This window comes from Nerophis ophidion, linkage group LG15, assembly GCF_033978795.1.
Source record: "Nerophis ophidion isolate RoL-2023_Sa linkage group LG15, RoL_Noph_v1.0, whole genome shotgun sequence".
Taxonomy (NCBI): Eukaryota; Metazoa; Chordata; class Actinopteri; order Syngnathiformes; family Syngnathidae; genus Nerophis; species Nerophis ophidion.
The window spans coordinates 52,564,282-52,586,346 of record NC_084625.1 but is presented as its reverse complement, the minus strand read 5'-3'; the positions used below and the strand labels follow the sequence as shown (position 1 = coordinate 52,586,346).

Sequence of the window (22,065 nt, the reverse complement as noted above, 5' to 3'; positions counted from 1 at the left end):
ATACATGATACATATCGACATGTTACATATCGACATGTTACATTTATACATGTTACATATCTTACTGTTACGTATCTGCATGTTATGTATCTACATGTTACATATCTCTATGATACGTATCAACATGTTATGTATGTACATGTTACATATGTACATGTAAAGTATCTACGTTACGTATTGACATGTTACGTATCTACATGTTACGTATCTACATGTTACGTATCTACATGTTTCGTATCTACATGTTATGTATCGACATGTAAAGTATCTACATGTTATTTATCAGTAGAATTGTTGTTTTTTCTTATTCCCGTTCTCCAAGATGTTATTACTTGCATGCACTTTGTTTGTCCGTTTTGAAGTTTTTCAAAGGCAGTATAGTACTGATTTCAATCAATTAGTATCGCGGTACTTCATAAGTAGCAGTATACCGAACAACCCTAGTAGGAACTCAACAAAAACCAAGTCTTGCACATTGAACTTAACGGCAAAGACTACTTCCTAACATTGCAACACATGGTAGTCTATGCACTATCACAGATCAGGAAGTGTTAAACGAATAAAACAGATGTGAAAAGTACAGGCGCTATGACCACATAACCAGGATAAGCTCTGTCAAATGCTAACCTTAGTGAGCGTTCTACAGCAAATTGCCAGTTGAGGTGTCATGGCGGAGTTGTGCAGTTGAGGTATTGCCGCGGTTGAAATTCACATTTTGCAGCAAGTGAAGCCCTCTTACAAAAGCTGCCTGCATGAATGGATATGGACGTCTGCGCTTACCGCCGGATTACAACAGACTCAAGGAAAGAAAGGAAAATGATTTGGTGGCCCCCGCCACAGATTTAGAGGTTAATTCCTCAAGACGTGGCGGCTGACCGACTTTCAAAAGGGAGTCAGAATGGACTGAAGTTAAAATCCAAATTACAGCTCGACATGAATATTGTGTTTGCCCTCCTGACGTTGTCGCCTCAATAATATGTCCTGGGACTATTCCGCTGGCGGTCCGCAGGCCACATCCGGCCCGCGGTACTTTTTAAATTGGCCCGCCAAATAGTCTTGATGGAAGCATTCGAACTCGGGTTGACCATGTATGTAGTACCACCGCCACACCACAGGGGGCAACAGCGAGTCATATGTGTCAGTGAAGCAGCAGTGGGCTGAAGAGAAGAAATCTACTCACTCAACCCAGGAAAACAAATCTAAAGAAAACCTTAGACATACAATAAAGCTGCAAGCAGTGATGGACGGGACCGACTTTTGCTGGTGTTTCCTGCCTTCACCCATTCCACGTGTCTTTACCTGCACATTACCTACCTTCCCTGCATCCTGGGGTCACACTGGTGCTTCTTTCTTTCAACCATACACGCTGGTGCTTCCTGCCATCACCCAGACAACATATCTTTACCTGCACATTACCTACCTTCTCTGTATCCTGGAGTCAAACTGGTGCCTCCTTCTTTCACCCAGTCAACATATCTTTACCTGCACATTACCTACCTTCTCTGTATCCTGGAGTCAAACTGGTGCCTCCTTCTTTCACCCAGTCAACATATCTTTACCTGCACATTACCTACCTTCTCTGTATCCTGGAGTCAAACTGGTGCCTCCTTCTTTCACCCAGTCAACATATCTTTACCCGCACATTGCCTACCTTCTCTGTATCCTGGTGTCAAACTGGTGCCTCCTTCTTTCACCCAGTCAACATATCTTTACCTGCACATTACCTACCTTCTCTGTATCCTGGACTCAAACTGGTGCCTCCTTCTTTCACCCAGTCAACATATCTTTACCCGCACATTACCTACCTTCGCTGCATTGTGTGGTCACGCTGGTGCTTCCTGCTTCTAAGCGGCCATCTTGAGACGGCAGCAATTCTTTAAAGGCTCATAAAAGCAAAACCGGAGCAGTTAGAAAAACTCTTTGCGCAACTTTTAATCAGAAGGGCTCAATCTCTCTCCTGTGCGAGTTTGAAGCCGACACAACAAACGCGCTCAGAGGAGATAATGTTTGAAAAAAGGTGATGGGTTTTTACAAAACTTTTTTTTTGAAGGGGTAATTGCCAACTTCCTGTTGATTTTTGCTGAAGGATGTCAATGAATGAAATGTAGGTCTAAGTGAGACCTACATAGAGGTTTCATGTCTGTACGACATTCCTACTGGAAGTTACATGCAGTTTTGTCTGAGTTATCTTCCTAGGAGCATTTTTATCTGTTTTATTCCTAGGGGACGCTAGAGCGCAATTTTAAGTTTTGGGGTTTGTTTTTTCTATTAGATCGCAATTTTCCCCAGTCCTGATGTGTGTGTCCAGTTTGATGAGTTTTGAAGCATTTTACGAAGGTCAAATTACAGCTCAAAGAGGCAAAAATTAATTTTTTTAGGAAACTTTTGTTTTGAAGGGGTGTTTGCCAACTTCCTGTTGATTTTTGCTGAAGGATGTCACATTATGAAATATAGGTCTGAGTCAGACCGACATAGAGGTGTTTCTTTCATGTCTCTATGTCATTCCCAATGGAAATTACACACAGTTTTGTCTGTGTTTTCCTATGGGGCGCTAGAGCACAATTTTAAGTTTTGGGGTTTAGTTTTTTATTAGATTGCAATTTTCGCCAGTCCTGATGTGCGTGTAAAATTTGGTGAGTTTTGAAGCATGTTAAGGGGGTCAGATTAAAGCTCAAAGAGGCGGCGGTATAATAATAATAAAACCTTAGAAATAAAATAGGGTCCTCTGTCCCTAAGGGACATTCGGTCCCTAATAAATTGTAAAAATCGGATTTTAAACAATGACTGGACAACAGATAATGAATGTCATCGTTTCCTGTAGGACCTTTTTTATTGGCGGACACATTGTTACAGACAAGCAATTTGTTTGTTTTGTATTAAAATTGCTGACCTTGTGATGTTTTTTTATGTTTGTGGTGGTGTTGATTATGGTTTGAGAGTAACGATCTAAGCTCGTTAAACACATGTAGCGCTTAAATTGACCAGTAGAGGGCGACAACACTAATAGTGACAAGTCACATACAATGTTTGGTGTGTGAATGTTGTGTCATTTCTAAATATAGTTTGTGTGAATATCTCAACACTAAACCTTCTATTTTATTTATATAAAATACACAATGGATGTTATTTATGTAAAATGCACAATAGACGTTATACTTTTGTTTGTATTTTTAGTCTTACAAACGTAAATGAAGTGTGGATCCAAATATAAGGAAAATAATTAAAAAGAAGGAACATCAATCCTCAAAAATCCTCTTTTTCGTCATGCTGTTAACTATCTGCGCACGCTGGAAACGAGTAGCCAGGGCAGAATAATTGAATGATTGAAACTTTTATTAGTAAATTGCACAGTACAGTACATATTCCGTACAATTGACCACTAAATGGTAACACCCCAATAAGTTTATCAGGTTGTTTAAGTCGGGGTCCACGTTAATCAATTCATGGTAACAATAATAGAATAATGATCTTATTGACGGTGTGTAAAAAAAGTCTACTCACTCAACCCAGAAAAAACTAATATAAATAAATCACAAAAATCAGACTTTTAACACAAAGTAAGAATGTTCTGCCCCGAGCAAGTGCTCCAGTTGTTGTTTCCTGCAGGACCTTTTTTATTGGCGGACACATTGTTGCAGACAAGCAGCAACGATGCTAGAACGATTTATAACGAAACTTGGTCAAACATTTGTAAGTAGTTATAATTTGTTGCTTCTGTATTGAAATTGATGCACTTTGTAATGTCTTCTGTATTCGTAATTGTGTTGTTTTTTTGTCTAAGAGTAACGATCAAACCTCGTTAAACACATGTAGCACTAAATCTGACCAGTAGAGGTCGACAACACTAATAGTGACAAGTCACATACAATGTTTGGTGTGTGAATGTGAAGTAATTGCTATATATGGTTTATTGTGTAAATACTCATCCATCCATACTTTTTCTACCGCTTCTTCCCTTCGGGGTCGCGGGGGGTGCTGGAGCCTATCTCAGCTACAATCGGGCGGAAGGCGGCGTACACCCTGGACAAGTCGCCACTTCATCTCAGTTGTGTGAATATATTTACACTAAACGTTCTATTTTATTTATGTAAAATGCACAAAGGATGTTATACTTTTGTTTATATTATCAGTCTTAATAACATAAATGAAGAAGTGTGGGGGAAAAAAAGGAGGAAAATAATTGAAAAGACGGAACATCAATCCTCAACAAAAAACGGAGCTTCTTTTTCGTCATGCTGTTAACTATCTGCACACGCCGGAAATGATTAACGACGTTAGAATAATGAACTTTTTGGCAGTGACAAGTCTAAATAAACTGCAAAAATCTGACTTTTTAACACAAAGTAAGAATGTTCTGCCCTGTGCAAGTGTTACAGTCATTGTTTCCTGTAGGACCTTTTTTATTGGCGGACACATTGTTGCAGACAAGCAGCAACGATGGTAGAAGAATTTGTAAATCGATATAATTTGTTCGTTTTGTATTAAAATTGCTGACTTTGTGATTTTTTTTTTTTGTATTCGTGTTCGTGTTGTTTTTTGTCTGAGAGTAACGATCTAACCTCGTTAAACACATGTAGTGCTAAATCTGACCAGTAGAGGCCGACAACACTGATAGTGACAAGTCACATACAATGTTTGGTGTGTGAATGTTGTGTAATTTCCAAATATAGTTTAATGTGTTAATATATTAACGGTTTAACTCGGTTGGTAGAGTGGCCGTGCCAGCAACTTGGGGGTTGCAGGTTCGATTCCCGCTTCCACCATCCTAGTCACTGCCGTTGTGTCCTTGGGCAAGACCCTTTACCCACCTGCTCCCAGTGCCACCCACACTGGTTTAAATGGAACTTAGATATTGGGTTTCACTATGTAAAGCGCTTTGAGTCACTTGAGAAAAAAGCGCTATATAAATATAATTCATTTCACTAAACTTTCTATTTTATTTGTGTAAAATATGCAACAGACATTATGCTTTTGTTTGTATTTTCTTGCTTACAAACGTAAATAAAGAAGTGTGGAAACAAAAATGAGGAAAATAATTTAAAGGACGGAACATCAATCCTCAACAAAAAAACGGATCTTCTTTTTCGTCATGCTGTTAACTATCTGCACACGCCGGAAACGAGTGGACATTCTTTATGTAAAATACACAATTGACGTTACACTTTGGTTTATAATTCCAGTCTTACAAACATAAATGAAGAAGTATATCCTTACATCACACTCAAATTTATAAGCGCAGGCCTAGATTTACCGCATGCCTTTGGTAAGCGCCGGAGTGAGAAGAAAATTTAAATTAATTAGCGCCCCGGCGGCAATTCAAGGAAATACGGTAGGTCTGGAAGGTGTCCTGGTGAAAGACCACGTCTGGCCCCTGAGTCATTGGGCCCCCTTCATGATTTAGTTGAAGGGCCCCGGCACATCCTTTTCACGTCAGGCACATTTTTCAAAGTTATTTATCTTTCACTGCAGCCCGGAGCCTAAATCATCGGCCATAAAAAAGTGTCCCAGTGCTGAGTCACAAAAGGAGCGTTCCTCCCGGCTTTGACATCACGCTGTGACCCATGAACACTATTTTCTCCCCCCCGCCCCCACACTTAATCACCGTCTAAACCGCGGGCCAACAAATGGGCCGGGTCCGGGTCCTGTTCTAACAGCGTGGTCCGCGTAAGAGCGATGAAACAGTACATTAAAAATCCCCTTTTTACGATCATATCACACTTGTCGCTGATCCATTAGAAGCTCCGTCTGCCAAGCAATGAGGATCTTAATTGCACAATTAATTCCAGCCTGCGATTGATGTGACAGACGGATCGGCGGCAGACAAACGCGTGACAGCGCCGGCGATAATTATAGCCGTCTAATGGCCCGTTTCGTAAGCGGCGATCCTGGTGGCCTGCTTTAGAAATCTCCCTTATTCTGGTTTAGCAGCTGCACCGTGATGAAGGCAGATTGTCCGTGTCACCAATCACACGACTTTCTCACTTTGTTAGAAATAGCAGGAAGACTTGGTAACTTCCGATCAAAACATCAATCATTAAGGTGGCTGATCCCGCGTTGTTCAACGTTGTCGTGTGTGCTGAAAACAAACAAATCAGGCAATAAAGTCAACTCATGCACTTAATGATTACACATTAAAGTAAAAGTACTAACCCTGTTTCCATATGAGTTGGGAAATTGTGTTAGATGTAAATATAAACAGAATACAATGATTTGCAAATCCTTTTCAAGCCATATTCAGTTGAATATGCTACAAAGACAACATATTTGATGTTCAAACTCATAAACTTTATTTTTTTTTGCAAATAATAATTAATTTAGAATTTCATGGCTGCAACACGTGCCAAAGTAGTTGGGAAAGGGCATGTTCACCACTGTGTTACATCACCTTTTCTTTTAACAACACTCACTAGGGGGCGGCATAGCTCGGTTGGTAGAGTAGCCGTGCCAGCAACTTGAGGGTTGCAGGTTCGATTCCCGCGTGTGCCGCCCTAGTCACTGCCGTTGTGTCCTTGGGCAAGACACTTTACCCACCTGCTCCCAGTGCCACCCACACTGCTTTAAATGTAACTTAGATATTGGGTTTCACTATGTAAAGCGCTTTGAGTCACTTGAGAAAAAGCGCTATATAAATATAATTCACATTCACTTCACAATAAACGTTTGGGAACTGAGGAAACTAATTGTTGAAGCTTTGAAAGTGGAATTCTTTCCCATTCTTGTTTTATGTAGAGCTTCAGTCCTTCAACAGTCCGGGTCTCCGCTGTCCTATTTTACGCTTCATAATGCGCCACACATTTTCCATGGGAGACAGGTCTGGACTGCAGGCGGGCCAGGAAATTACCCGATCATTTTTTTTTTTTTTTACGAAGCCACACTGTTGTAACACGTGGCTTGGCATTGTCTTGCTGAAATAAGCAGGGGCGTCCATGAAAAAGAAGGCGCATATGTTGTTCCAAAATCTGTATGTACCTTTCAGCATTAATGGTGCCTTCACAGATGTGTAAGTTACCCATGCCTTGGACACTAATGCACCCCCATACCATCACACATGCTGGCTTTTACACTTTGCGTCGATAACAGTCTGGATGGTCCGCTTCCCCTTTGGTCCGGATGACACGATGTCGAATATTTCCAAAAACAATTTGAAATCTGGACTCGACAGACCACAGAACACTTTTCCACTTTGCATCAGTCCATATTAGATGATCTCGGGCTCAGAGAAGCCAGCAGTGTTTCTGGATGTTGTTGATAAATGGCTTTCGCTTTGCATAGTAGAGCTTTAACTTGCACTTACAGATGTAGCGACCAACTGTATTTAGTGACAGTGGTTTTCTGAAGTGTTTCTGAGCCCATGTGGTGATATCCTTTAGAGATTGATGTCGGTTTTTGATACAGAGGGATTGAACGTCATTCAATGTTGGAGTGATTTCTCCAGATTCTCTGAACCTTTTGATGATATTATGGAGCGTAGATGTTGAGATCCCCTAAATTTCTTGCAATTACACTTTGAGAAAGGTTGTTCTTAAACTGTTTGACTATTTGCTCTCGCAGTTGTGGACAAAGGGGTGTACCTCGCCTCATCCTTTCTTGTGAAAGACTGAGCATTTTTTTGGGAAGCTGTTTTTATAGCCAATCATGGCACCCACCTGGTCCCAATTAGCCTGCACACCTGTGGGATGTTCCCAATAAGCGTTTGATGAGCATTCCTCAACTTTATCAGTATTCATCAAATTCTAAAGTAGTGATTATTTGTAAAAAAAAATAAAGTTTGAGTTTGAACATCAAATATGTTGTCTTTGTAGCATATTCAACTGAATTTGGGTTGAAAAGGATTTGCAAATCATTGTATTCTGTTTATATTTAACACAATTTCCCAACTCATATGGAAGCGGGGTTTGTACCAATAATAGTCACACACACGAAATGTGTCCTCTGCATTTGACCCATCCTTTTGTTCACCCCACCGGGAGGTGAGGGGAGCAGTAAGCATCAGCGGCGGCCGCGCCCGGGAATCATATTTTGGTGATTTAACCCCCAATTCCAACCCACAAACACGTTGTCATGTGCGGTGAAAACCAACAAATCGCACAACAAAGTGTACTGATGCATTTAATGACCGCACATTAGGATTTGTGGTGCATGTCTCGGCCTGCTTCTTCGCACAAAGCCACTCAGTCACGCTCCGTCTCACTTTAACAGGAATCAGGCGGTGATAAACGGCGCTAACTTGATGCTTGGGAGCCAGCCCACCCCTCCCCCCGAAAAAAAAAAAATCACATAGTCGGTGTTAATATAATCAGAGGAGTTCTCGCTAATTAGGTGCTAGCGACGGAACATATTTTTAATGTATGTATTCTGCCGCGACAAAAGCTCGTTAACACCAATTACTGAGTGCATGGACGAGGGAACATTGCTTCCATAAAAGCAGCTCAATGTCAGGCAAACATACTCATAACCTTAACTTAGGAGCTTAATTGGTACTTTGAAGAAGTTCTTAAATGCAAAACCAACATTTCTCATCTATATGTAGCTGTTTCTGTCATTTTGCATCCGCATAAATCACAAAAATAAATTAAAGCTGCAAGCAGCTTTGGTCGGGCACGCCTTTGGCTGCTGCCCCCGCGACCCAAACCCGGATAAGCGGTAGAAGCATGGATAGTAGCTACTATTATAGGGTATTTTGTGTAGAATTTTGAGGACAAAAAATGATTTAATTCCATTTTACATTGTCATTGTCTACTGTTAGCCATAAGTGTCCCAATACTTTTGCCTAGTGTTAGTCCTAAGTGTCCCAATACTTTTGCCTAGTGTTAGTCCTAAGTGTCCCAATACTTTTGCCTAGTGTTAGTCCTAAGTGTCCCAATACTTTTGCCTAGTGTTAGTCCTAAGTGTCCCAATACTTTTGCCTAGTGTTAGTCCTAAGTGTCCCAATAATTTTGCCTAGTGTTAGTCCTAAGTGTCCCAATACTTTTGCCTAGTGTTAGTCCTAAGTGTCCCAATACTTTTGCCTAGTGTTAGTCCTAAGTGTCCCAATACTTTTGCCTAGTGTTAGTCCCAAGTGTCCCAATACTTTTGCCTAGTGTTAGTCCTAAGTGTCCCAATACTTTTGCCTAGTGTTAGTCCTAAGTGTCCCAATACTTTTGCCTAGTGTTAGTCCCAAGTGTCCCAATACTTTTATCCAGTGGTAGTAGCCATCTTGAGACAACAGCAGCGCAGCAGCATCAGCGCAGTTGATCTTTGAAGGGTCATAAAATCAAAACCGGAGCAGTAATCAAAAATCTGTTCAATACTTTTAATCAGAAGGGTTCAAACTCTCTCCTCTGCGAGTTTGAAGCCGAAACGACAAAGGCGCTCAGAGGAGATAACTTTTGAAGAAAGGTGACGGGTTTTTACAAAACTTTTGTTTTGAAGGGGTAATTGCCAACTTCCTGTTGATTTTTGCTGAAGGATGTTAGTTATTAAAATGTAGGTCTAAGTGAGACCTACATGGAAGTTTTTGTTTCATGTCTCGCCGACATTCCTACCGGAAGTTACAGGCAGTTGTGTTTGTGTTTTCTTCCTAGGAGCAGTTTTTTCCGTGTTTTATTCAAAAATTGCGTTAGAGCGCAATTTTGAGTTTTGGGGTTTTTTTTTTTTACTAGATCGCACATTTTGCCAGTCCTGATGTGTGTGTCAAGTTTGGTGAGTTTTGAAGCATTTTAGGGGGGTCAAATTACAGCTCAAAGAGGCAAAAATAGCATTTTTTGCGAAACTTTTGCTTTGAATGGGTTTTTGCAAAATTTTTATTGATTTTTGCCCTAGAAGATACGATTATGAAATTTAGGCCTAAGTCAGCCCTACATAGAAGTTTTTGTTTCATGTCTCTACGACATTCCTAACGGATGTTACAAGCAGTCTGTTTTTTTTTTTTAACTAGGGGGCGGTTTGGTTGCTTAATAAGTTGGTCTGCCGGACCAGACTGATGTGTGTGTCAAATTTGGTGAGTTTTGAAGCATGTTAAGGGGGTCAAATTACAGCCATGGGCAGGGCGGACCCTAAAAATAATTAAAGCTGCAAGCAGTGACGGACGGGACCGACTTTTGCTGGTGTTTCCTGCCTTTACCCATTCAACATATCTTTACCTGCACATTACCTACCTTCCCTGCATCCTGGGGCCACACTGGTGCTTCTTTCTGTCACCCATACACGGTGGTGCTTCCTGCCAGCACCCAAACATATCTTTACTTGCACATTACCTGCCTTTTCTGTATCCTGGAGTCAAACTGGTGCCTCCTTCTTTCACCCAGTCAACACATCTTTACCTGCACGTTACCTACCTTCCCTGCATCCTGGACTCAAACTGGTGCCTCTTTCTTTCACCCATACATGCTGGTGCTTCCTGCCATCACCCAGACAACATATCTTTACCCGCACATTACCTACCTTCTCTGTATCCTGGAGTCAAACTGGTGCCTCCTTCTTTCACCCAGACAACATATCTTTACCTGCACATTACCTGCCTTCTCTGTATCCTGGAGTCAAACTGGTGCCTCCTTCTTTCACCCAGTCAACATATCTTTACCCGCACATTACCTACCTTCTCTGCATTGTGTGGTCACGCTGGCGCTTCCTGCTTTTAAGCGACCATCTTGAGACGGCATCAGCGCAGCTGTTCTTTGAAGGCTCGTAATATCAAAACCGGAGCAGTCATTAAAACTCTTTTCTCAACTTTTAATCAGAAAGGTTCAATCTCTCTCCTGTGCGAGTTTGAAGCCGACACAACAAACGCGCTCAGAGGAGATAATGTTTGAAAAAAGGTGATGGGTTTTTACAAAACTTTTGTTTTGAAGGGGTAATTACAGACTTCCTGTTGATTTTTACTAAAGGATGTAAATGAATGAAATGTAGGTCTAAGTGAGATCTACATAAAAGTTTTTGTTTCATGTCTCTACGACATTCCTACCGGAAGTTACAAGCAGTTTTGTCTGTTTTCTTCTCAAGAGCAGTTTTGTCAGTGTTTTATTTCTAGGGGGCGCTAGAGCGCAATTTTGAGTTTTGGGTTGTTTTTTTTTACTAGATCGCAATTTTCGCCAGTCGTGATGTGTGTGTCCAGTTTGGTGAGTTTGAAGCATTTGAAGGGGGTCAAATTACAGCTCAAAGAGGCAACAATGACATTTTTTAGGAAACTTTTGTTTTGAAAGGGTTTTTGCCAACTTCCTGTTGATTTTTGCTGAAGGTGGAATGGTTTGAATCGATTGAAATATGTGGGAATTGTGGAAGTTTGAAAAATGTCCTATTCATTTCAATGGGAACTTCCTGGAAATTTGGGGAAAACAGGGAACTTTTCCAGTTCAAAAATCAACGTAGTTGTTTGTCCTTATTAAGAGGAAGTTTTTTGATGGTGGAACAATTGAACAAAAAGTTAAAGGAGTAGTCGACAGAAAAAAGGTGGGAATTCCTGGACATTTTAGAAACTTATAACAATGATATTTGAATGTCCAGAATAAGTGGAATATGTCAAAGGTGGAATGGTTTGAATCAGTTGAAAAATGTGGGAATTGTCTAATTTGGATACATGTTCTATTCAATTAATTGAACTTCCTGGAAATTTGGGGAAAACTGAATTTTTCCAGTTCCAAAAACATCTTAGTTTGTTGTCCTGATTCAGAGGAATGTTTTGATGTTGGAGCCATTGAACAATGTCGAAGGTGTGGTCGACAGGAAAAAAGGTGGTAAATGGGGTTTAAAAAAAATGGAAATTCCTGGAAATTTTAGAAACTTGGAAAAATGATAGTTTGAATGTCCAGAATGAGTGGAATATGTCGAAGGTGGAATGGTTTGAATTGGTTGTAAAATGTGGGAATTGTCTAACTTGGATACATGTTCTATTCATTTCTTTGAACTTCCTGGAAATTTGGGAATTTGAGGAAAACTTAATTTTTCCAATTCAAAAACAACTTAGTTTTTTGTCCTGGTTCAGAGGAATGTTTTGATGGTGGAACGATTGAACAATGTCGAAGGTGTGGTCGACAGGAAAAAAGGTGGAAAATGGGGTTTAAAAAAAATGGAAATTCCTGGAAATTTTAGAAACTTGGAAAAATGATAGTTTGAATGTCCAGAATCAGTAGAATATATCGAAGGTGGAATGGTTTGAATTGGTTGAAAAATGTGGGAATTGTCTAACTTGGATACATGTTCTATTCATTTCTTTGAACTTCCTGGAAATTTGGGAATTTGTGGAAAACAGGGAATTTTTCCCAGTTCAAAAACAACTTAGTTTTTTTTCCTGATTCAGAGGAATGTTTTGATGGTGGAGCCATTGAACAAAAGGTGGAAAAATAAGTTTTGAAAAAAAAACGGGAATTCCTGAAATTTTTTGGGAACTTGCAAGAATTATACTTTGAATGTCCAGAATAAGTGAAATATGTCAAAGGTGGAATGGTTTGAATTGGTTGAAAAATGTGGGAATTGTCTAACTTGGATACATGTTCTATTTATTTCATTGAACTTCCTGGAAATTTGGGGAAAACAGGAAATTTTTCCCAGTTCAAAAACAACTTAGTTTGTCATCCTGATTCAGAGGAATGTTTTGATGGTGGAGCCATTGAACAATGTTGAAGGAATAGTCGACAGAAAAAAGGTGGAAAATGGGGTCAAAAAAAAAAGGGAATTCCTGGAAATTTTTTAAACTTGCAAGAATTATACTTTGAATGTCCAGAATAAGTGGAATATATCGAAGGTGGAATGGTTTGAATTGGTTGAAAAATGTGGGAATTGTCTAACTTGGATACATGTTCTATTCAATTCATTGAACTTCCTGGGAATTTGGGGAAAACAGGAAATTTTTTCCCAGTTCAAAAACAACTTAGTTTTTTTTCCTGATTCAGAGGAATGTTTTGATGGTGGAGCCATTGAACAAAAGGTGGAAAAATAAGGTTTGAAAAAAAAACGGGAATTCCTGAAATTTTTTGGGAACTTGCAAGAATTATACTTTGAATGTCCAGAATAAGTGAAATATGTCAAAGGTGGAATGGTTTGAATTGGTTGAAAAATGTGGGAATTGTCTAACTTGGATACATGTTCTATTCAATTCATTGAACTTCCTGGAAATTTGGGGAAAACAGGAAATTTTTCCCAGTTCAAAAACAACTTAGTTTGTCATCCTGATTCAGAGGAATGTTTTGATGGTGGAGCCATTGAACAATGTTGAAGGTGTAGTCGACAGGGAAAAATAGGGTTTGAAAAAACGTAAATTCCTGGAATTTTTTGAAACTTGGAAAAATGATAGTTTAATGTCCAGAATAAGTAGAATATGTTTTGAATCGGTTGAAAAATGTGGGAATTGTCTAACTTGGAAACATGTCTTATTCATTTCAATGGGAACTTCCTGGAAATTTGGGAATTTTGGGGAAAAGTGGGATTTATAACAAATAATATTAGGATCATGAATGAGCTCAATTTGTTATTGTTGGAATTGTTTAAATCAGTTAAGAAATGTTGAAGTAGTAACCGTTTTTTCAATAGAAAAACGGTATTACGGAATGTCGGGAAAAGCGGGGTGCGACGCCAGCGTACAAGAAACATGATCCATGACCAAGTGTGCGATACACACCATTTCTGCTTTGGTGCGGCGCAGAGAATCCAATAAAAAATAAAAATAAATCCGTGTCCCATTATGCAAGAAGGGTATGTCGCTAAGTAATAAGTTTGTTAGGCCAGAGAGAGGCTTCACTACGGGCGTTGTGGCTTACCAACACACCGACACAGCAGGACGACCACCGGAGACTCTCGTTCATTAGCCGGGAAAAGGAGCGACCCTTCCTCTCCGTTCTCCGCTTAATTAGCCTTTTCATTTCCTTTCCGCCCGACTGGCCTCGTCACGTGCGGAGGAGGAAGGTGTGGCGAGCAGGTGCCGGCAAGCAAACGCCTCGTGGAGGCGAGAACCAGAGAAATTAATCACAATTAGCTCTCTTCACACACACGCACACACACACACACACACACACACACACACACACACACACACACACACACACACACATTGTGCCTGGGACAATTAAAGACTGCTGGTAAGTTCTTTCCAGACTTGGCGTGGTGTGCAGACAAAAAAGGTCATTGGGAATAAATGCAAAGAGGCTAAAAGAAGTCAGCCATGGGTGTAATTGCCCAGGTGCGATAGGTATTGTCACGCAGGATCCCTTGGGGCGGGGCACCCAGGGCGCTGACGTCAAAGCCAGGAAGACGAAACAAATCCAGAATTCATTCGGGTTCTTAACAAAAGTTGTTACAGGCGTTAAGTTATAGAAAATAAATGTATGAGAGACATGTTTTCATAGTCCGACATAGTCCCGATCGACATGTTTGTCCTCGGATCTGATCGATACTTTGACAACAGACTATATAAAACCCCGAAGCATTGGAGATGGTAAGCAGCACCAAGTTCCCTAGACACCGGAGCTCTTGTAAGAAGAGCTCAGCAGCACATGCACTTTTTGTGACGGATGGAAAAAGCACGGCTCCCTTGCCCTCCGTTCTGTCCATCTTATTCCGCTTATCCTAGGTCGGGGCGCGGGGGCAGCAGCCTAAGCAGGGAAGCACAGTCTTCCGTCTCCCCGGCCACTTCGTCCAGCTCCTCCCGAGTCGTTCCCAGGCCAGCCGGGAGACATAGTCCGTCCTGAGACATCCCCGGTCAGATGTGCCCTAAACACCTCCCTAGGGAGGCACCAAGGGCGCTGACGTCAAAGCGAGGAAGACGAAACAAATCCAGAATTCATTCGGGTTCTTAACAAAAGTTGTTACAGGCGTTAAGTTATAGAAAATAAATGTATGAGAGACATGTTTTCATAGTCAGACATAGTCCCGATCGACATGTTTGTCCTCGGATCTGATCGATACTTTTAGCTCGGTTGGTAGAGTGGCCGCGCCAGCAACTTGAGGGTTGCAGGTTCGATTCCCGCCATCCTAGTCTCTGCCGTTCTGTCCTTGGGCAAGACACTTTACCCACCTGCTCCCAGTGCCACCCGCACTGGTTTAAATGTAACTTAGATATTGGGTTTCACTATGTAAAGCGCTTTGAGTCACTAGAGAAAAAGCGCTATATAAATATAATTCACTTCACTTCACTTTGACAACAGACTATACAAAACCCCGAAGCCAGAGAAGTTGTCACGTTGCGTGGCACAGCATTGGGGGTGGTAAGCAGCACCAAGTTCCTGGGGCTGCAGATAAGTGACAATATGAGCCGGTCCCTAGACACCGGAGCTCTTCTAAGAAGAGCTCAGCAGCACATGCACTTTTTGTGACGGATGGAAAAAGCACGGCTCCCTTGCCCCCCGTTCTGTCCATCTTATTCCGCTTATCCTAGGTCGGGGCGCGGGGGCAGCAGCCTAAGCAGGGAAGCACAGTCTTCCCTCTCCCCGGCCACTTCGTCCAGCTCCTCCCGAGTCGTTCCCAGGCCAGCCGGGAGACATAGTCCGTCCTGAGACATCCCCGGTCAGACGTGCCCTAAACACCTCCCTAGGGAGGCACCAAGGGCGCTGACGTCAAAGCGAGGAAGACGAAACAAATCCAGAATTCATTCGGGTTCTTAACAAAAGTTGTTACAGGCGTTAAGTTATAGAAAATAAATGTATGAGAGACATGTTTTCATAGTCAGACATAGTCCCGATCGACATGTTTGTCCTCGGATCTGATCGATACTTTTAGCTCGGTTGGTAGAGTGGCCGCGCCAGCAACTTGAGGGTTGCAGGTTCGATTCCCGCCATCCTACTCACTGCCGTTGTTTCCTTGGGCAAGGCACTGCTCCCAGTGCCACCCACACTGCTTTAAATGTAACTTAGATATTGGGTTTCACTATGTAAAGCGCTTTGAGTCACTAGAGAAAAAGCGCTATATAAATATAATTCACTTCACTTCACTTTGACAACAGACTATACAAAACCCCGAAGCCAGAGAAGTTGTCACGTTGCGTGGCACAGCATTGGGGGTGGTAAGCAGCACCAAGTTCCCGGGGGTACAGATAACTGACAGTAAGAGCCGGTCCCTAGACACCGGAGCTCTTGTAAAAAGAGCTCAGCAGCACATGCACTTTTTGTGACGGATCAAAAGAGTACGCTCCCTTGCGCCCCCGTTCTGTCCATCTTCTTCCGCTTATCCTAGCGGGGGGCAGCAGCCTAAGTAGGGAAGCCCAGACTTCTCTTTCCCCGGCCACTTCGTCCAGCTCCTCCCGAGTCGTTCCCAGGCCAGCTGGGAGACATAGTCTGTCCTGAGACATCCCCGGTCAGACGTGCCCTAAACACCTCCCTAGGGAGGCGTTCGGGTGGCATCCTAACCAGATGCCTGAACCACCTCACCTGGGTCCTCTCCATGTGGAGGAGCAGCGGCTTTACTTTGAACCCCCCACCCCCGGATGACAGAGTTCCTCACCCTATCTCTAAGGGAGAGACCCAAACTCATTTCTTGTCCTTCCGGTCATAACCTAAAGCTCATGACCATAGGGAGGCAGGGCAGTGGCAGGTTGCAGACCCCGGCCCTATGACATACTTTAATAAGCTCAGCTGAAGCCAAAAGAGGGTCGGTCAGTATTTCTAGTTCAGTGTGAGTTTGACAAGAGTTTTGTCTGTGGACTCGACACAAGTGTCAGGCTGCCTGACACTTGTGTCGAGTCCTCAGCCAGCAGCTCTCTTTTCCTGTCTAATGAAAATGTTAGGCTGCTCTCTCATCTTCCTGCCTCGGCCCGCTATTCCCACAACTCTTCAGTGGGCGGTTATTCCGTCATCGTGGCGTGTGCCGCAGCACTCCCGCCTCAAGCGCACATCATGAATCAGAGTCCATCCCAAGACTATTTTTACCTTCTGCCTAAAAGCCTCTCTGGGGGATGTTTGTCTGGATGTTGTTTTAATGTCGCTGGCTCATATTCAGTGAAGGTTCAGATTGACCCCAACGATGAATCATCAGTCCTGACTCTTTTGGCAATTTACTTTCCGGGTGCAACCAACTGCTTTATTACGATCGTAGAAGTCCATTGCATCATATCAGTGTCGGGATGGGCGATACGGCCTCAAATCTCTTGTACTAGTATACCGTATTTCCTTGAATTACTGCCGGGTCAAACTCACTTCGCCAAATAATTAGCATATGCTTAGTATTTCCACCGGGTCAAACTCGTCACGTCACGAGTGACACTTCCCCTGTCATCATTTTCAAAATGGAAGAGGCTGATTTCAATCATTTGAAATCGCATAAAGGGAAGAAGATTAAGAGCTATTCAGTAGGATGTAAGGTCCAAGCTATTGAATATGCTAAAAAGAACAGTAAGCAGCTATGTTTTATTAATATACCGTAGCTGCGTGTGTCAAATATGAGTCATTAAATTGGGTCCGGGGCACACCCTGGACCTCATCCAAGGCCAACACAGATAGACGGCATTCACACTCTAGGGCAGATTTAGTGTTGCCAATCAACCTATCCCTAGGTGCATGTCTTTGGAAGTGGGAGGAGCCCATCCCCAGGTGCGTGTATTTGGAAGTGGGAGGAGCCCATCCCCAGGTGCGTGTATTTGGAGGTGGGAAGAGCCTAGCCCCAGATGCATGTCTTTGGAGGGGGGAGGAGCCTAGCCCCAGGTGCATGTCTTTGGAGGTGGGAGGAGCCTATCCCCAGGTGCATGTACTTGGAGGTGGGAGGAGCCTATCCCCAGGTGCATGTCTTTGGAGGTGGGAGGAGCCTAGCCCCAGGTGCATGTCTTTGGAGGTGGGAGGAGCCTAGCCCCAGGTGCATGCATTTGGAGGTGGGAGGGGCCTATCCCCAGGTGCATGACTTTGGAGGTGTGAGGAGCCCACCCCCAGGTGCATGTGTTTGGAGGTGGGAGGGGTCTATCCTCAGGTGCATGTATTTGGAGGTGGGAGGGGCCTATCCTCAGGTGCATGTATTTGGAGGTGGGAGGAGCCTATCCCCAGGTGCATGTCTTTGTAGGTGGGAGGGGCCTATCCCCAGGTGCATGTCTTTGGAGGTGCGAGGAAGCCCACGCAGTCACGGGGAGAACATGCGAACCCCACACAGAAAGATCCCGAGCGCAGGATCGAACTCAGGACTACTCAGGACCTTGGTAGTGTGAGGCGCATGCAGTAACCCCTGTTCCACCGTACTGCCTGTGTTAGTCATCTTAAGATTGGTAATAAAAGTTAAAAATAGCAATTTTTTTTTCTGGGGGCTACAATATCCATCCATCCATCCATTTTCTACCGCTTATTCCCTTTCGGGGTCGCGGGGGGCGCTGGCGCCTATCTCAGCTACAATCGGGCGGACAATATATTACTTTTATTTGTTTTCAAGTAAAATAAAAAAAATATATATTTTAAAGGCGTGGCGATGATAAAAATGCGCCACATTTAATTACATGTAAGGGGATATTTATTATTGGTTTCAATATCAAATTCTGCTTATTGACATTTATATTCAAATTTGATCTCGCTGCTTGTTTAATCATGCACAAAAGATCTTTACCTGATAAGAGCGGTGGCTTTCGGGAGGTGTTGAGGGACGGTGGGATTTAACGGATGGTGATGCTCTGAAGGCTGCGGTGGTGGACCAAAACCCCACCGGCGGGTCGTACTGACAGGTGTCCGAAATGAGAGGAAAAAGGCAGAACAAAAAGGAGGGTGTGTGGGGACCGCGGTTGAAAAGAGCTTTCACCTGAACGCACCGCTGCATTCTAATAACTCCTCAGCCTGTGGAAGAAAGGAGGGAAAAAATGCACACCTTATGTTCTAACTTCCCTGGGCTTAACACCTCCTCCTAGCAGCTGTGAGGGCCACACACCTAGCGGCCATCCACCTGGCTCTCATTTAAATACAGTCCTGGTCAAAAGTATACATATTAGGGGTGGAACGGTACACACACAGCCTGGCAAACTTGGTAGTAAGAGGATATATGGGCTTATTTTTCTTCCACCATAGAAGTGGGTCAAAATCTATTTTTAATGCAATACAGCAACCCCTCGCGACCTCGAACGTGACAATCAGTATAAAAATGGATGGATGGTCTTAAATGTGCTGCTATGAAAACATTTGTTATTGCTTTAGCCCTGCCTGGCTGGCCGAGGAGAGGCTGCTGGAATGCGATGTTTGCACCACGCTCCTCCATCTCTTCCTAAAAGCGAGGTTGACTTGGGGGTGGTGCCGCCGCTTCAAATGGGTTAGCATGTTTGACGTGTTGTCAGAAGCGTACCCTACTGCTGCTCAACAATGTCGGCAAACCTCCGTCCTCCATTGTTGTATCGCACCGCGAAGCCGAAGTGTTCCCAAACGTGGGATGTTAACGAGACAGGAGGGTCTTCCAGCTCTGGCTTTTACATGTTGTCCTAGCCCGGTCGCTGCTAGCCTGCCGTGTGCATTTTTTACACAACCTGCGGTGCGCTACCTAATATGTCTGTGTGGAAACTCGTTCGAAACCCCCGTACCAAAACGGTTTAATAGAAATATAGTACCGTTACACCCCTAGTACATATACTTGTAAGGAACATCATGTCATGGCTGTCTTGAGTTTCTAATCATTTCTACAACTGTTATTTTGTGTTTGGGGGTCATTGTCCTGTTGGAACACCAAACTACACCCAAGACTCAACCTCCGGCTGATGATTTGAGCTTGTCCTGAAGAATTTGGAGCTAATCCTCCTTTTTTGTTGTCCCATTTACTCTTTGTAAAGCACCAGTTCGATTGGCAGCAAAACAGGCCCAGAGCATAACACTACTACCGCCATGCTTTACGGTAGGCATGGTGTTCCTGGGATTAAAAGCCTCACCTGTCCTCCTCCATACATATTCCTGGGTATTGTTGCCAAACAGCTCCATTTTTGTTTCATCTGACATCGCATGGACAATGATTAGACCTTCTGGGTCAAACATCAATTCTCGCCATTCCTTTACCACTTTTGAGGTGTGTTTGGGGTCATTGTCCTGTCTGAACACCCAACTACACCCAAGACCCAACCTCCGGGCTGATGATTTTAGTTTGTCCTGAATAATTTGGAGGTCATTGTCCCATTTACTCTCTGTAAAGCAGCAGTTCCATAGGCAGCAAAACAGGCCCAGAGCATAATACTACCACCACCATGCTTGACGGTAGGGATGGTGTTCCTGGGATTAAAGTAACATATTGCTGGGTATTGTGGCCAAACAGCTCCATTTTTGTTTCATCTGACCACAGAACTTTTCTTCAGAAGGTCTTATATTTGTCCATGTGATGTCAGATGAAACAAAAATCAAGCCTTTTGGTCACAATACCCAGTAATATGTTTGGGAGAGAAATTATGAGGCCTTTAATCCTCACGCTCTTCACTAATCTGCCACAAGCGTCTAAATCACTGGTCCCCAACGACAGGTCCGGTCCTGGGACCAGTACCAGTCTGTGACACGTTCTCACAGAACCATTAAAGATTGATGTATGTTACAACTCCTTACATCACATATACAAATATGCTATGAGTTGTTTTTATCCCTTGGCCTCAGTCTGGACCCCCTCTCCAGGTGCCCAGGCTTAGACCGACCCTCCCCCCATTGTCTACCTGTATCTCACCGCCGGAAGTTGGCATACCCGTCAGCGATCCTGTTCTGTCTCCCTGTAAAGTTTGTCTGCTCTTGAAAGGGATCGTGCTGGAAATTTTAATTTCCCAATCAGGGATTAATAAAGTACTTCTGATCCGAAAGATAAGACCTTCTGGAGGAATTTTCTGTGGTCAAATGAAACAAAAATGGAGCTTTTTGGCCACAATACCCAGCAGTATGTTTGGAGGAGAAAAGGTGAGGCCTTTAATCACAGGAACACCACACCTACCGTCAAGCATGGTGGTGGTAGTATTATGCTTTGGGTCTGTTTTGCTGCCAATGGAACTGCTGCTTTAAATGTGACAATGAAAAAGGAGGATTACCTCCAAGCTAAAATCATTAGCCCAGAGCTTGGGCCTTGGGCACAGTTGGGTGTTCCAACAGGAAAAAGACCCCAAACACACATCAAAAGTGATAAAGGAATGGGTAAATCAGGCCAGAATGAAGGTTTTCGAATGGCCTTCTGTGGGTCTCTGAGGTTTACTTCAAATTGACTTAATCCGGCCAATTACAAAGTCCTAGAACTGGAGCTCTGAACCTGGACGCAGTGAACAAGACCTCTTGACACAGCCAAGCTCGACAACAGTCTGTTCTTTTCTGAACTTTAGCATTTTTGGATTGGTTCTGACACCAGTCCCTAACTTGTCCACAGCAAGCGGGTGATGATGACCTGGTCTTGACCCCGGACGGTACGCGAGAGTTCATGACCTTCGAGATCCCCCTCAACGACTCGGGTTCCGCAGGCCTGGGGGTCAGCGTCAAAGGCAACCGATCCAAGGAGAGCCACGCCGACTTGGGCATTTTCGTCAAATCCATCATCAACGGTGGCGCGGCCAGCAAGGCAAGTGACAACTTTGACTCTGAAAAACTCTAATGCTCCGAACACCACGTCCACGGTTACATTGGGGTTTGTTTATTTGTTGATGGACAGGATGGGCGGCTGCGCATAAACGACCAACTCATCGCCGTCAACGGGGAGTCACTGCTGGGGAATACCAATCAGGAAGCCATGGAAACGCTACGGAAATCAATGTCGGTGGAAGGCAACAAGCGAGGGATGATCCAACTCATCGTCGCCCGGCGGCTGGGACAAAACCAAGAGGTAGGAACTGCTCTCATGTTTGTTGATTTGTCTTCATTTTTGTGAGAATTGTCATCCTTGAGGAACCATTCAATCGTCAAAACGTTTGTATCACCCCGAAAAATAGAAAATATCCCAGATTACCCAGTTTTCCGGGACATGTTTCCCATTGAAAATGAATGGGCCATTTTTCCAACTTGCACAATTCTGACATTTCTCCACCAATTCGAAAGCCTTCCACCTTGCAAACCCTCCACTCACCTTGGACAGTCAAACTACCATTTATCCAAGTTAAGAAAAATTCCCGGAATTCCCACAGTTCTCGTTTTTCACCTCTTCCTGGAAAGTTTTCTATATACAAACCCCATTTCCATATGAGTTGGGAAATTCTGTTAGATCAATCAA

At 43.2% G+C, this 22,065-nt stretch overlaps 1 protein-coding gene across 1 annotated transcript in view; it reads left to right on the top strand.

Moving 5' to 3' along the window:
* LOC133569800 (partitioning defective 3 homolog) overlaps positions 1 to 22,065 on the top strand; it is a 529,671-nt gene that overhangs the window by 107,177 nt on the left and 400,429 nt on the right. Inside the window, exons 12-13 of the mRNA XM_061922423.1 lie at positions 21,232 to 21,420; positions 21,511 to 21,681. Coding sequence (XP_061778407.1) covers positions 21,232 to 21,420; positions 21,511 to 21,681 — 360 coding nt within the window. The remainder of the gene's footprint in view (positions 1 to 21,231; positions 21,421 to 21,510; positions 21,682 to 22,065) is intronic.